Raw genomic sequence first — 12,880 nt, forward strand, 5'->3', positions numbered from 1 at the left:
ACAGAATTCAGTTGTGGAGAGGAAACATCAGCATATTCTTGCAACAGCTAGAGCCTTGCAAATTCAATCCAACATTCCTCTTGTTTTCTGGGGTGATTGCATCCTCACAGCTGTCTATTTGATCAATAGACTTCCTACTCCTTTTCTGCATAACAAGTCTCCTTATGAGATGCTTTTCAATCAAATCCCTTCTTACTCTCACCTCAGAACCTTTGGCTGCCTTTGTTTTGCTACTAATGTCAATCCACATAAACACAAGTTCAGTCCTAGAGCTAGGAAGTCAGTTTTCTTAGGATATCCTTTCAACATTAAGGGTTACAGGCTGCTTGACCTTCAATCTCATTCCATTTTCATCTCTAGGGATGTCATCTTTCATGAAAAGGTGTTCCCTTTTACTTCACACAGTCCTCTTCCTTCATCTGCCTTCATTCCTTTACCTAATATCCCTTTCATTCCTCATGCCTTGCTTGATCCTATATCACCTGTCCATGATGATTCTTTTGTTCAGATTCATCATGATCTTGACACAGATGATCAATTCTTTCTTGATATTTCTGATCCTGTTGCTCCTGATGTTTCTGATCATGCTGTTTCTGCTACTCCAGCTATGCTTACTGATGCTCCTAGAAGGTCTTGTAGAGTGCCTAAACCTCCTTCTTACCTTAAGGCCTATCACTGCAACCAAGTTTCTTCAACCATCATCTCCAATCAGTCTCAGTCAGGCACTTCCCATCCCCTTTCTTCTTATCTTTCTTATGATACTCTATCTCCTACCTACAAATCCTTCTGTTGCTCAATTTGTACCAACACAGAACCTAAGTCCTTTTCACAGGCTGCAGCTGATCCTAAGTGGCAAGAAGCCATGAATGCTGAGATTGCTGCATTGGAAGCCAATAATACTTGGACTGTCACCCCTTTGCCTCATGATAAACATCCCATAGGTTGCAAATGGGTTTACAGAATTAAGTATAGGGCTGATGGGGCTATTGAAAGATACAAAGCAAGATTGGTTGCAAAGGGGTTTACTCAAAAGAGGGTTTAGACTACCTTGAGACTTTCAGTCCTGTTGCCAAAATGGTTTCAGTGAAGGTTGTGCTTGCAGTGGCTGCTGTGAAAGGCTGGTTTCTTAGCCAACTTGATGTGAATAATGCCTTTCTTCATGGTGACTTGCATGAAGAAGTCTACATGGCTCTTCCACCTGGTTTTCACAGCAAGGGGGAGCATGGAGAACAGCTTGTATGTAGATTGAATAAGTCACTTTATGGACTTAAGCAGGCCTCCAGACAGTGGTTTTCTAAGTTCTCAAACACATTGATTCACCTTGGGTTTACTCAATCTAAGGCTGACTACTCACTCTTCACTAGGCAACAAGGAAGTTCATTCATTGTCTTGTTAGTATATGTTGATGACATTCTCATAGCAAGCAATGATAAGGGGCAAGTTGATCAATTTAAGGTGATATTGAATCAGAAATTTCAGTTAAAGGACTTAGGTGCATTGAGATATTTCCTTGGTTTGGAAGTAGTAAGGACAGAAAAAGGCATTTCCCTATGTCAAAGGAAGTATGCCCTTGAGATTTTGGAGGATGCAGGGCTTCTTGGATGCAAACCTGTGAAAATTCCTATGGATCCAAGCTTGAAACTCAGCAAGCATGAAGGTTTATTGCTTGATGATCCAGGGCAGTATAGAAGGCTGGTGGGAAGGTTATTGTACCTAAGCATCACTAGACCTGACCTCACCTTTGCAGTCCACAAATTGAGCCAATTTATGGCTAAACCAAGAAAACCACACCTTAAGGCAGCTCTCAAAGTTTTGCAGTACTTGAAGAATGAACCGGGTAAAGGAATCTTTTTCTCAGCAAACTCAGAGTTGCATGTAAAAGGTTTCACGGATTCTGACTGGGCTTCATGTCCAGATACCAGAAGATCTGTTACTGGATATTGTATATTCCTTGAAGACTCTTTGGTTTCTTGGAAATCAAAGAAACAATCCACTGTTTCCAGATCATCAGCAGAGGCAGAATATCGGGCTATGGCTGTTTCAACTTGTGAAGTAGTATGGATTCTTTATCTGCTTAAGGATCTTCAGATTAATCACAGCAAAGAAGCTCTTTTGTTCTGTGACAATCAGGCAGCACTCCACATAGGTTCTAATCCTGTTTTCCATGAACGAACGAAACACATAGAAATTGATTGCCATGTTGTAAGGAATAAAGTGTTGGAGAAAGTTATCAAACTCATTCATGTTAGAACTCAATCCCAATTGGCAGATCTGCTCACTAAGGCTTTGAGTCATAAGCAATTGTCAGAACTTTTATCCAAGATGGGACTTATTAACATTTATCAACCCACAGTCCATCTTGAGGGGGAGTATCAAGATCAAGGCAAACACCTGGAGCAGAAGAAGACAGGCTCAACGTGTATAGCAGAAGTTGAAGAAATAATTTCAGAAGCTCTTGTCGTTTAAATAGCTGTATACATGTACGACTTGTAGTTTAGTTCTATTTTTTTTTCATTAGTTGTTACACGTGTGAAGGTTAGTTACTTACACGTGAGAGAAGTTGTTAGTCTGTTATTCTGTTTCTGTTAGCTTAGATCAGAGCTTATGCTCTGTTTCCATTTCTAGCTGATCTGATCTTGGTGATGTATATAAGGACAGATAGTAAGTTAATCAATACAGTTTAGTTTTTCCCAATTCTTTCTTTTCTCATAACTGCTACAATACTTTTTTGAGAATTAGAATACCTTATGCATGCATTTTATCCTCACCTCTATTTTTTCTGTGTAGGATCTGTCATTAACAAGTCAAAGCATAACACCCTCTCTCTCTCTCTCTCTGGTGTGGTTAAAGTGGAAGAAGGGGAGCATAAAAACTTAAGTGTCTAGACCAGAAGTGACTTTGAAGTTAAAAATGCACAAGGCTGTATTGGAACTCTTAATTAGAAGTATCCCATTAATCCTTTCAATCCTTTCAACTGAAGCTTCGTTGTTATGGAAGGTTAGTAATGCTATTGAAGATGTCAAGAACAAGTTGATAATCATGCAATCTGTTTTAATAGATGCTGATAAAAAGGGGGCAGGCAGTGAAGGAGAGAAAGCTTGGTTGGCAACTGTGACAGACATAGCATATGATGTTGAAGACGTTATTGATAAATTCATATATCAAATCAGTAGAGAACGAATTGGTGGTCGATCTGCGAGGTTCCTATGCCACACCATTTACTTTCCAAAAAATCTATGGGAGAGGCATAAAACCGCCAGCAAGTTACAAATAATCAAGAATAAAATCCAGGCCATTCCAGATATAAAGCAAGGATATGTTATTGATCATATTGAGGGCTCAAGTTCTAACTATAATCACAGACGGAACTCGCGTCATGCTGAATCACATCTTTTTCTTAAAGAAGATGAACTTGTAGGGATAAAGGAGAAAAGACAATTGCTAATGGGTCCGTTGATGGATGGCGAGCCAGAACGAACTGTCATTTCAGTAGTCGGGATGGGAGGATCAGGCAAAACCACACTAGTTGCCAACATCTACAACAACAATGATGTAAAGAGACATTTTGACTGCTATGCATGGATCACTGTTTCCCAAGTATATGACACAGAACACTTGTTGAGGAGCATGATTAGAGAATTCGACACATCATGTAAGAATTCTAATCAAGTCTATCCAGAGGACTTGAGTTCCATTGAGTACAGAGCATTATCAGAAAGGTTGGTAAACTACTTAGAGAAGAAAAAGTATCTACTTGTGATAGATGATGTTTGGGACACAGACCTCTTAGATTATTTAAAGGCGCCACTTCCAGATGGTTGTCCTGGGAGCTGAATCATTGTTACGACTCGAAATGAAGATGTAGCTAGCTATCATTTTTGGGGTAAAATCCATATTCATCGTATTGAGCTGCTGGAAAAGGAAGAGGCGTGGATACTCTTTTGCAAGAAAGCATTCTCAAGTAGTCCAAATGGATGTTGTCCACCGGAGCATGAATTGTTGGCTCAAGAACTTGTGGGGAAATGTCGAGGCCTACCTCTTGCAATAGTGGCTTTGGGAAGTCTTATGTACTAAGAACATTTCTCAATGGAACAAAATTCACAACAGCTTGAATTGGAATCTTAGTAACAATCCTAGGCTACAAGGAGTGAATAGTATATTGTCACTTAGTTTCAAGGATTTGTCACACCATTTGAAGCATTGTTTCTTATATTGTTCCTTTTTCCCAGAAGATTATATGATTAGAAGAAAGAGGCTAATGAAGCTATGGTTTGCAGAAGGATTTATTGAACAAGTTAAAGGGTCTACTCCAGAAGATGTAGCAGAGAGATATCTTGAAGAACTCGTTTTCCGAAACATGCTTCAAGTTGTAAGGAGGAATGAATTTGGAAGGCCAAAAGCATTTAAGATGCACGATGTTATGCGGGATCTTGCTTTATTAATATCAAAAAGTGAGAACTTTGGTGTTGTACATAACGGAGGAGAAGAAATGGCAGAATGCAAAGCACGCCGCATTTCAATTCACACCAACAAAGAACTCGGATCATTTTCTGGTGTGTCAAAGCTTCGTTCTTTTCTTGTTTTTAACAAGTTGAAAACATTACCTTCCGGAATTAAAATGCTAAGGGTCCTCGATTTGGCAGGTGCTGAAATTGATGAATTGCCTAATAAAGTAGTCAATTTATTCAACTTAAGGTACTTGAATTTAAAGGGAACTTCAGTTAAAGAGCTTCCAAAATCTATATCCAGGCTCCTTAACCTTCAATCCTTGGACATCAGTGACACAAGGATAAAGGCCCTTCCTCGCGAAATAGGAAAGTTGAAGAACTTGCAATATCTAATTATGCATAGCCACAATAGAAATTCAAATGATTTCAGAATTGTTAATGGGGTGCAAGTACCATCAAAAATTTGTAGGCTAACGAATTTGCAATCTGTCTCTGTTATTGAAGCAAGAGATGACTTGATAAGACAGATTCGAAGCATGACCCAACTTACCAGCCTTGGTATTTCAAATGTGAAAGCAGCAGATGAGATGGATTTGTGTGACTCAATCCAAGGCATGACACGACTTCGCCGCTTGTTAATCATGGTAACAAATGAGGAGGAAACTCTTCGGATGGATGCACTCTCATCTCCTCCTCGCAACCTTCTATCTCTTGTTTTGGTAGGAAAATTAGAGAAGGTGCCACAATGGTTTTCTTCACTTCAAAACCTCACATTTTTGTATCTGCATTGGTCGAGGTTGAAAGAAGATGTACTCCCTCAGATTGCTGCTTTGCCCAATTTGGTACGTCTTTCAATTAACAATGCCTATAGTGGAAAGCAAATGGTTTTCCATACAGGCTTTCCTAAGCTTACAAGTTTGACGATTCGTAATTTCCCTGAGTTGAATGAGATAATAATAAGAAGAGAGAGTGTGATGCCAAAAGTGCAATCGCTATATATTGCTTACTGCATGGAGTTGGAGACAGTGCCTAAGGGCATTGAATACCTTAAAAATCTCCAAGAACTGATTTTGGAGTCAGTCTCAATGCAACTTAAAAATTGCATCTACTTGGGAGAAGGTAGTGTGGATTTTGCAAAGGTGCAGCACATCCCAAAGATCCATGTGAAGTAGTAACTCGAGATGTTTCATGAAGGCTTGTCCTGAATCTCCTGATTCATTTAGAAAGGTAAAGCCTCTTAATCCTATTTGTTTTTCCTTTTCTTGTTTCTATTCACCTTGCAATGAATGCAAAATGCTTATGGCACTGATCACTAGTTTATATATGTACGTGACATGCTTGATATAAATATATATATATATATATATATAACTTAATTTTTTGGAACTAATATTAATCTTTTCTAAGTCAAACCTTCACGAAATTTACCATATCTTTGTTTTTTTTTTTTTTCCTTTTTTACCCATGGCAGAATCATGCTGAGGAAATTATGAGTTTGCCTTGTTTGCTTCAAAAGGGTTCCAGTTTCTATTTGGAGTTCTAATTCAACGTATTATTTAGGGTATTTGCTTATTGTTCAAATTAATACTCAAGACTTTGGTTGTTAATTGCTTGTAACAAAATGTTAAAGATTGAACTCAATGATGCATAGTGGCAGATTGTTGGAAGATTGCTACTGGTTCATTCATGGATTTGCTCATCCTCTTTGTGTTGTATGCAATTTAGCAGCTTATGTAAACAATGAACAATACACGATTCATCCCAATTAATTGTTTTCTATTGTTTCAGTTAGTTCTATACATGCCAGTTCTTCAATTTACGTGCTATTTCTTCTTCTTCTTGCATAAAGTTGTGTGATTTATAAATTTTATCTGACCAAATGACTCTTCTCTTAGAGAAATTATTAGGTTATTGGGAGGATTGTTGAAGTAGTTCTTCCAACTAAAAAAACGTTATCACCTATACAATGCCATTGCATAAATATTATTGAGCTTGTGGGGTACGTACATTCATGTTGCTGAACCCAAAATTGGGAATATCGCAAAATTTTGGTATATTAGGATGTGGAAAAAATGGAATGGTTTTACTTGCTAACGATTTTAAATTCTGAAGCTCGTCAATTTTTATACTTTTTATTATTCTTCCACAATGCTGACTTATTTCCATTCCAATGCTTATGAAACAGGATGTTTTAAAGGATTTTGAATAGAACAAGATAAAGGTTTTGGCTTTGCCCAATTAGTAAATAACAGTTGAAATTGTAACATTAACAATTGCATGAGCATCTGTCTTCTAAATTGTAATATGTTACTTAGGCTATGTTTCACAACATGTGAACAATTTTCCGAGTCTAAAATATTTTTAGGCGAAAATATTTTCAAGTGTTTTGTTGCATTTTGAAATTTGTATTGTAAAATATTTTTAAGTGTTTAGTAACATTCTGAAAATCTTATTTTTCTTACATTTTCTCAAATTCCAAACAAATTTTATAATAAAAAATTTCAATATATAAACTTAAAAGAAACAAAAATCAAAATAAAACCAATCCTTAAACTCTCAAACTTGGTGAAACTGAGAGAGAGAGGAAGAAAGAGTGAGACTGAGGGAAAGAGAGAGGTAGATCAAGAAAGAAATAGAGATCTGATCAAGGGGGGTCGATTTAGAGGCGGTGGAGATGAGATCGAGAGGTGGAGGAGACGAGTTATAGGGCGGCGACGACAATGAGCTTCAATCTAGAGCTTCGAACGACGACAAGCTTTAGGTGACAGCGATCTAGAGCTTTGAATGATGACAAGCTTCAGGCACGGCGGGGCTTTGGGTCAAGGGCAGGTTATTAGATATAACAGTAGGGGAAAAAAAAGAAACAAATAAATACTGATTCATGCCATTTGAGTATTCTTAAATTTCTTACATATCTACTATTATCTACTTACAATCTACTTACAAGTTTTAAATTTTTTTTAAATTGTTTTTAATTATTTTAGACTAATCATACATATAAGGAAAAGAAAAATGAAGAAACAAATAATGTTCCATACCATTTGGCATTTTGTATGACATGTTATTTGTTGTCAACTCCGTTAGTAAAAAATTACAAATAAATACATGCATATCAATGTTGCTATAGATCAATAAAAAGACCTCATTTGTTATTTTAAAAATTATAAAGAAAATTGTTTGCATTTGCTATGAATTCATCCAAAAAAATTGCATCTAATATGGAAAATAAAACCTTTATTTTGATGAATATGTTGAGGATGAGACAACATGATTTGCTGGAAAAAATAATGATTTAGAATTGATTATCATATTCCAAGGATTACATATTGTTATAAAGCCACTAGTAATAATTTCAAAGCAAAAAAAGCATTCAAAAATAATATAATGTCAAAAAAATTAGGAAGAAAAAGGAAAAATTGTATTGCAAATTTGCATTTAGTCTTTGGAGACGACTTCATAACTTTTACGGCGGAATAATATCGCTTCCAAAACAAATTGACTGTTACAAAAATATCTGGCAGTTCCGTAAATAAAATGAAAGCATAAAGATTCGTATTTAAACAACCATTTGAATCCACAAACCAAAAAGCTCATTTTCCCGCTTCTCTCTCTCTCTAGAATTTTCGCTTGAGCTTCACAAAAATGGCGAATCTGGAAGCAAGATATAGAGATCCGACGGCTCAAAATCCATCCAAAGCCACAACCTCTGGTTCTCTTTCCCTCACATTTTACTATTTCTTCGTTTGCTCTTTTCCTTTGTTTAAATTTTATTGCATTTGTTTTGGTTTTTCTCCTCACAAAACCTAGAACCAGAAAAAAAATATATATATATATATATATATATATTAGCTATATAGAGGTTTTCGAATTCAAAAATCAGAGCATTATCTTCCGTTTGGTTTCTGAGAAAATTGGCATAATGAGAAGAAAATGAAGTTTAATTGAATTGTAGTTATTGTGCTTGATAAATTTACCAAGTAACTCATTAGGTTGTTCAATTTCTTAGGAACCAAATGGGGACTTGTTTCTTTTTGATTATGTAACTAATTCTTCGCGGAATATTCAAACTTAAAATTATATTTCAGTATCTGAAAATTGCAAATAAATAAATGAATAATAGCCGAATAAAATTTAATTGCATTTGCTTTAGGTTTTGTCCTCACAAGCCTTAGAACCAGAAAAAACTATATATATATATATATATATATATATATATGAATGAAAGAACAAAATAGCTATAGTTTTTTGAATTTGAAACTTCAGTTCGTTCTATTTCAGGTTTTCTCAGCTACCAAACAGACATTGTCTTTTGTTTGGTTTCTGAGAAAATTGGCGTAATGAGAAGAAGATGAAGTTTATTTGAATCGTAGTATTTGTGCTTTACAAATTTACCAAGTAATTTATTAGTTTGTTGAATTTCTTAGGAACCAAACGGAGATTTGTTGCTTTTTGATCCTGTAACTATTTTTTTACAGAATATTCACACTTTAAAAGTTTTAAATATCTGAAAAAAAAAGTATAAAATTTTCAGAACTTGATTATAATTTTCTTTATGATTGCCTTGAAATAAAATGACTTTTAATGTGTGTGTGTGTATTCTAGCTAAGTAATAAAGAAAATTATCATTTGAGTATTACAATTTTAGCGAAGTCAAAATCTAAAGAGGCTTCTGTAATGGTAGTAAATTTCTCACACATAATTTTGTACAATTCTTTCACTTTTAGGTAGTGGTTAACCTTTCTGGAAATTTCAATGCCTTTTATAGCTAAAGCATTCTAGGAAATTATTTATTTTTCGTTGCTATATATATATATATATATATATATATTAATTTTAGAAACTTCGTTTCAATTCATGGTGGGTCAATTATTGTTGTAAATATCATCTTTAGATGTATGAATGCATGGAGATTCTGGGGATTTGAAGCTGATCGCTGTGATATACTTTGAAAATTTCAATGTCATTGTATGAATGTTTGAGATCGTGATATGCTTCTTATTTGCTGACTTCTTAAGCTCAATGTTATTACTGTGTGTCTATATATATATATATATATATATTAGAAATTTCGTTTCAATTCATGGAGGATCAATTATTTTTGTAAATATCATATTTAGATGTATGAATGTATGGAGATTCTGGGGATTTGAAGCTGATCACTATGCTATATATGCTTTAAACATTTCAATGTCATTGTATGAATGTTTGAGATTGTGATATGCTTCTTATTTGCTGACTTCTTAAGCTCAATGTTGTTACTGTGTGTGTCTATATATATATATATATATATATATTAGAAATTTCGTTTCAATTCATGGAGGATCAATTATTGTTGTAAATATCATATTTAGATGTATGAATGTATGGAGATTCTGGGGATTTGAAGCTGATCACTGTGATATGCTTTAAACATTTCAATGTCATTGTATGAATGTTTGAGATTGTGATACTTCTTATTTGCTGGCTTCTTAAGCTCAATGTCATTACTGTGTATATATATATATATATATATTAGAAACTTTGATTCAATTCATGGAGGATCAATTATTGTTGTAAACATCATCTTTAGTTGTATGAATGTATAGAGATTCTAGGGATTTGAAGCTGATCACTGTGAAGTGTGAACTGCGTTAAACATTTAAGGTGGCATTTACTTACGTGTTTTTGAAATGGGGGAGTGTGAGGCAATGATTTTTGCTTTATTACTGCAGGTGGTAGTGGGGTTTGTATGATGAGCACCACTTGGAGAGATGATCAACACCCGTCTTTCATCAATTTTACCTCCTCCTTCCTCAGTGCAAATGCTTTCCGTCTCAACTTTGTCCCAATTGCCCCAGTATGTGCATTCTACTTAATTGATTGTCTTCTATGTTAAGCTGGGTCTTCACTCAATTGTGTGGTTTTGTTTGAAGGACTTTATTTTCAACTGTGGGGGTTTGTCGGTGGCATTCATATTTGTGACAAACTTGGATAGCAAATGCATCTCACCAATGTTCAGCAGGTAACCAAACTGTCGCCGTTTTTTAGTGACCCTCTTACTTGGTGCAATTTTTAATCTGATTCATTTTTTGCAGAGTCCAGAAACTGAAGGGGCAATTTGCACACCTCTATGTTGTTGTCGTCCTCCCAACCAAGGAACAAAATGAATTGTTTGTTCACTCCTATTTCAAGTGAGTCATATGAAACTCATGTCCAAATTGACTTTTTGGATGCTTGAGTGATATGAAAGAGCTTGTTGTCTCACTTTGTGATAGATATGGAATGGAGCTTGGTAAGCCAACATTTGTGCCAGTAGAAGACTTAGAAATGGGCTTTGAGAAGATAGTCAAGATAGCTCTCTCTCGTGGGGGTAAGAGCTTATTCTCTAATGATCACTTCAATGGATTCTTCCAAGTAATTTCCCTAAGTAACCATATGAATTGCAGTATGCAAACGACAGGATGTCATAACAAAATTAAAGGCTGAGGTCAGTTGATTAGAATTATTTACATGCTTTAATTTTACACTTATAAATTCAGTATGAATATTAACAATATTAATTATTATTTTCTTCAAAATGCACCTGTGTATTTGTGCTTATCTTTTCTTGTCTGTAAAGAGGAAACAATCAGTGCAGGCAATGGACGTTTTCCTCAGAGTGCTTACATCCATACCAGGCATAGAAAATCATGATGCAAATGCGGTAATTCTGTACCCTATACAAAACTAGTTCAACTCTGTTGTTTTTCCCCCTCTTACTTGCATCCATTCATCATTCTGTGAGAACTTCAAAGTTGTAATCTTATTGGATCATGTAAGGTGTTTTACAATTCTTAACAATTAATATGTTGATTTGTTCACATTTTCAGTTTTGACCCCAAAAAAATGATACAGTTACATACATGATACATCTGTCCTGTCATACACTACACTATGCTAATTGTCTCAAATACTGGAAATGTTTTGAACTCTAATTATTTTTCATTATATTCTGGACAAATCTGAATAGTTTGAAATTTATAATGGAATTTTTCACCATAAATCTATTAATTGTCCAATGGGTGGGGAGTGGACGTGGCCCTTACCCCATATTCTTGCAATCTGCTTTGCATAAGCACTGGCAACCAAATCTGAACAAATCCTGTTTAAGAAACTTGAAAATACATTGGTTCTAGAAACTAAACGCAGTCTCTTGACAACTAAGCCTACCTTTCTGTTTAATTGATTCACATAGCATCTCCACCATGAGACCTTGATTTCACATCAAGTAGTCAGTAAAAGAAATTATGGTTAATGACCCATAAAAGTCCATACAGCTTATTAAAGGATTTTGTCAGGCTAATTCCTGCAATATAGCCTGGCATATGATGGGCCTGACATTATCTAAGAATATCTTGCATTGATTTAGTCATGTGATTTAATCATTGAGGTTTTTAAGACATTGTCATTTTGACATTTCTCTTCAGCTTAATCAAGCTATTGGTTCCATTGAGGCAATTGCAAAGGCATCAAAGGAATATATTCTGCAAAACACAGATCTTTCAGCTGACAAGGCAGAAATCATTTCTAGGTTTTTCAGAGATCCAAACTTTTACATGAGCCCCAAGATCAATAGATCAGAGAAACAAGTGATTTAAATGAAATTTTAAAATGTTTTGTGAAGCAGACTTGAGTTGATAATTTTTTAACCTTGAATGGATCACTGAGATTTCTATCATAAGAATCTTTCTAAACTAAAACCATTGCAAGTAGAGGAGCATCAAAGATTGCTGTTTGAGTCACAATGATTGGTTATATCAGTAGCTTTGCTAGCTCTCTCTCTCTCTCTCTCTCTCTCTCGTATTTGGAGCTCTAGCATTGTTGAATATCGTAATAAAAATTTGAGCAGGGTCTTCTTTTTATTTCAACAATGAACTCTAGGTATGTGGTCCTATAATGGTTTAATGTGATTAATTTGATTGTGCTGAAGTTTCTCTTTATTTTAGGGCTTCTGACTTGTGGTGTCCTAATTATTTGGTAAGCGTAGTTGTGCCTGTGATGAAACTTAAGAACGTGCACTTAACCAGTAGCAATTTCTAATGGAATTCTATGGCAATGACACATTCTATAGATTTACCAATTGTGTTTTGCCTTTTCCCTTTATATTTCATTAGCTTATGAAAATTATCATTTGGATGAGCATCCAGTTTGTACCAGTTCAAATTGCTCAGGCTGGTCAAATTTTATTGGTATACTAGCCAAAATCCCTATGCGTGTGAAAGTGCAATATAATTATTTTATAAAAATATAATATAAAATTTGTAGGTTAAAATAGTTTGTTATTTAAAAGTATTTTCTATTTTATAAGTTTTATATAATAGAATATATAATATATTTTGCATTTAACAATAATACATAGTGATATATATATATATATGAAAAACATAATTTAATAAAAAAATTACATAATTATA

The 12,880-nt window shown here is 34.8% G+C and overlaps 2 protein-coding genes across 3 annotated transcripts; both read left to right on the plus strand.

Annotated features, from left to right (window-relative positions):
• The first annotated feature begins 4,258 nt into the window (after nt 1–4,258).
• On the plus strand, nt 4,259–5,620 carry LOC115968457 (disease resistance protein RPM1-like). Its single transcript, XM_031087859.1, has one exon. The coding sequence runs from the start codon at nt 4,259–4,261 to the stop codon at nt 5,618–5,620; it is 1,362 nt and encodes a 453-aa protein (XP_030943719.1).
• A 2,434-nt stretch (nt 5,621–8,054) lies between these two features.
• Nucleotides 8,055–12,306, plus strand: LOC115969380 (protein PARTING DANCERS-like). Of its 2 annotated transcripts, none has more exons than XM_031089010.1 (8): nt 8,055–8,157; nt 10,160–10,284; nt 10,361–10,449; nt 10,523–10,618; nt 10,703–10,797; nt 10,874–10,914; nt 11,047–11,130; nt 11,894–12,306. In XM_031089010.1, exons 1-8 carry the CDS (start codon nt 8,091–8,093, stop codon nt 12,062–12,064), a joined length of 768 nt encoding a protein of 255 aa, XP_030944870.1. In that variant the 5' UTR covers nt 8,055–8,090; the 3' UTR covers nt 12,065–12,306. The 2 variants fall into 2 exon arrangements, with proteins under 2 accessions (XP_030944870.1, XP_030944871.1); XM_031089011.1 differs by having other exon boundaries at nt 11,065–11,130.
• Nucleotides 12,307–12,880: the final 574 nt, after the last annotated feature.

Source organism: Quercus lobata, chromosome 11 (genome assembly GCF_001633185.2).
Source record: "Quercus lobata isolate SW786 chromosome 11, ValleyOak3.0 Primary Assembly, whole genome shotgun sequence".
Lineage (NCBI taxonomy): Eukaryota > Viridiplantae > Streptophyta > Magnoliopsida > Fagales > Fagaceae > Quercus > Quercus lobata.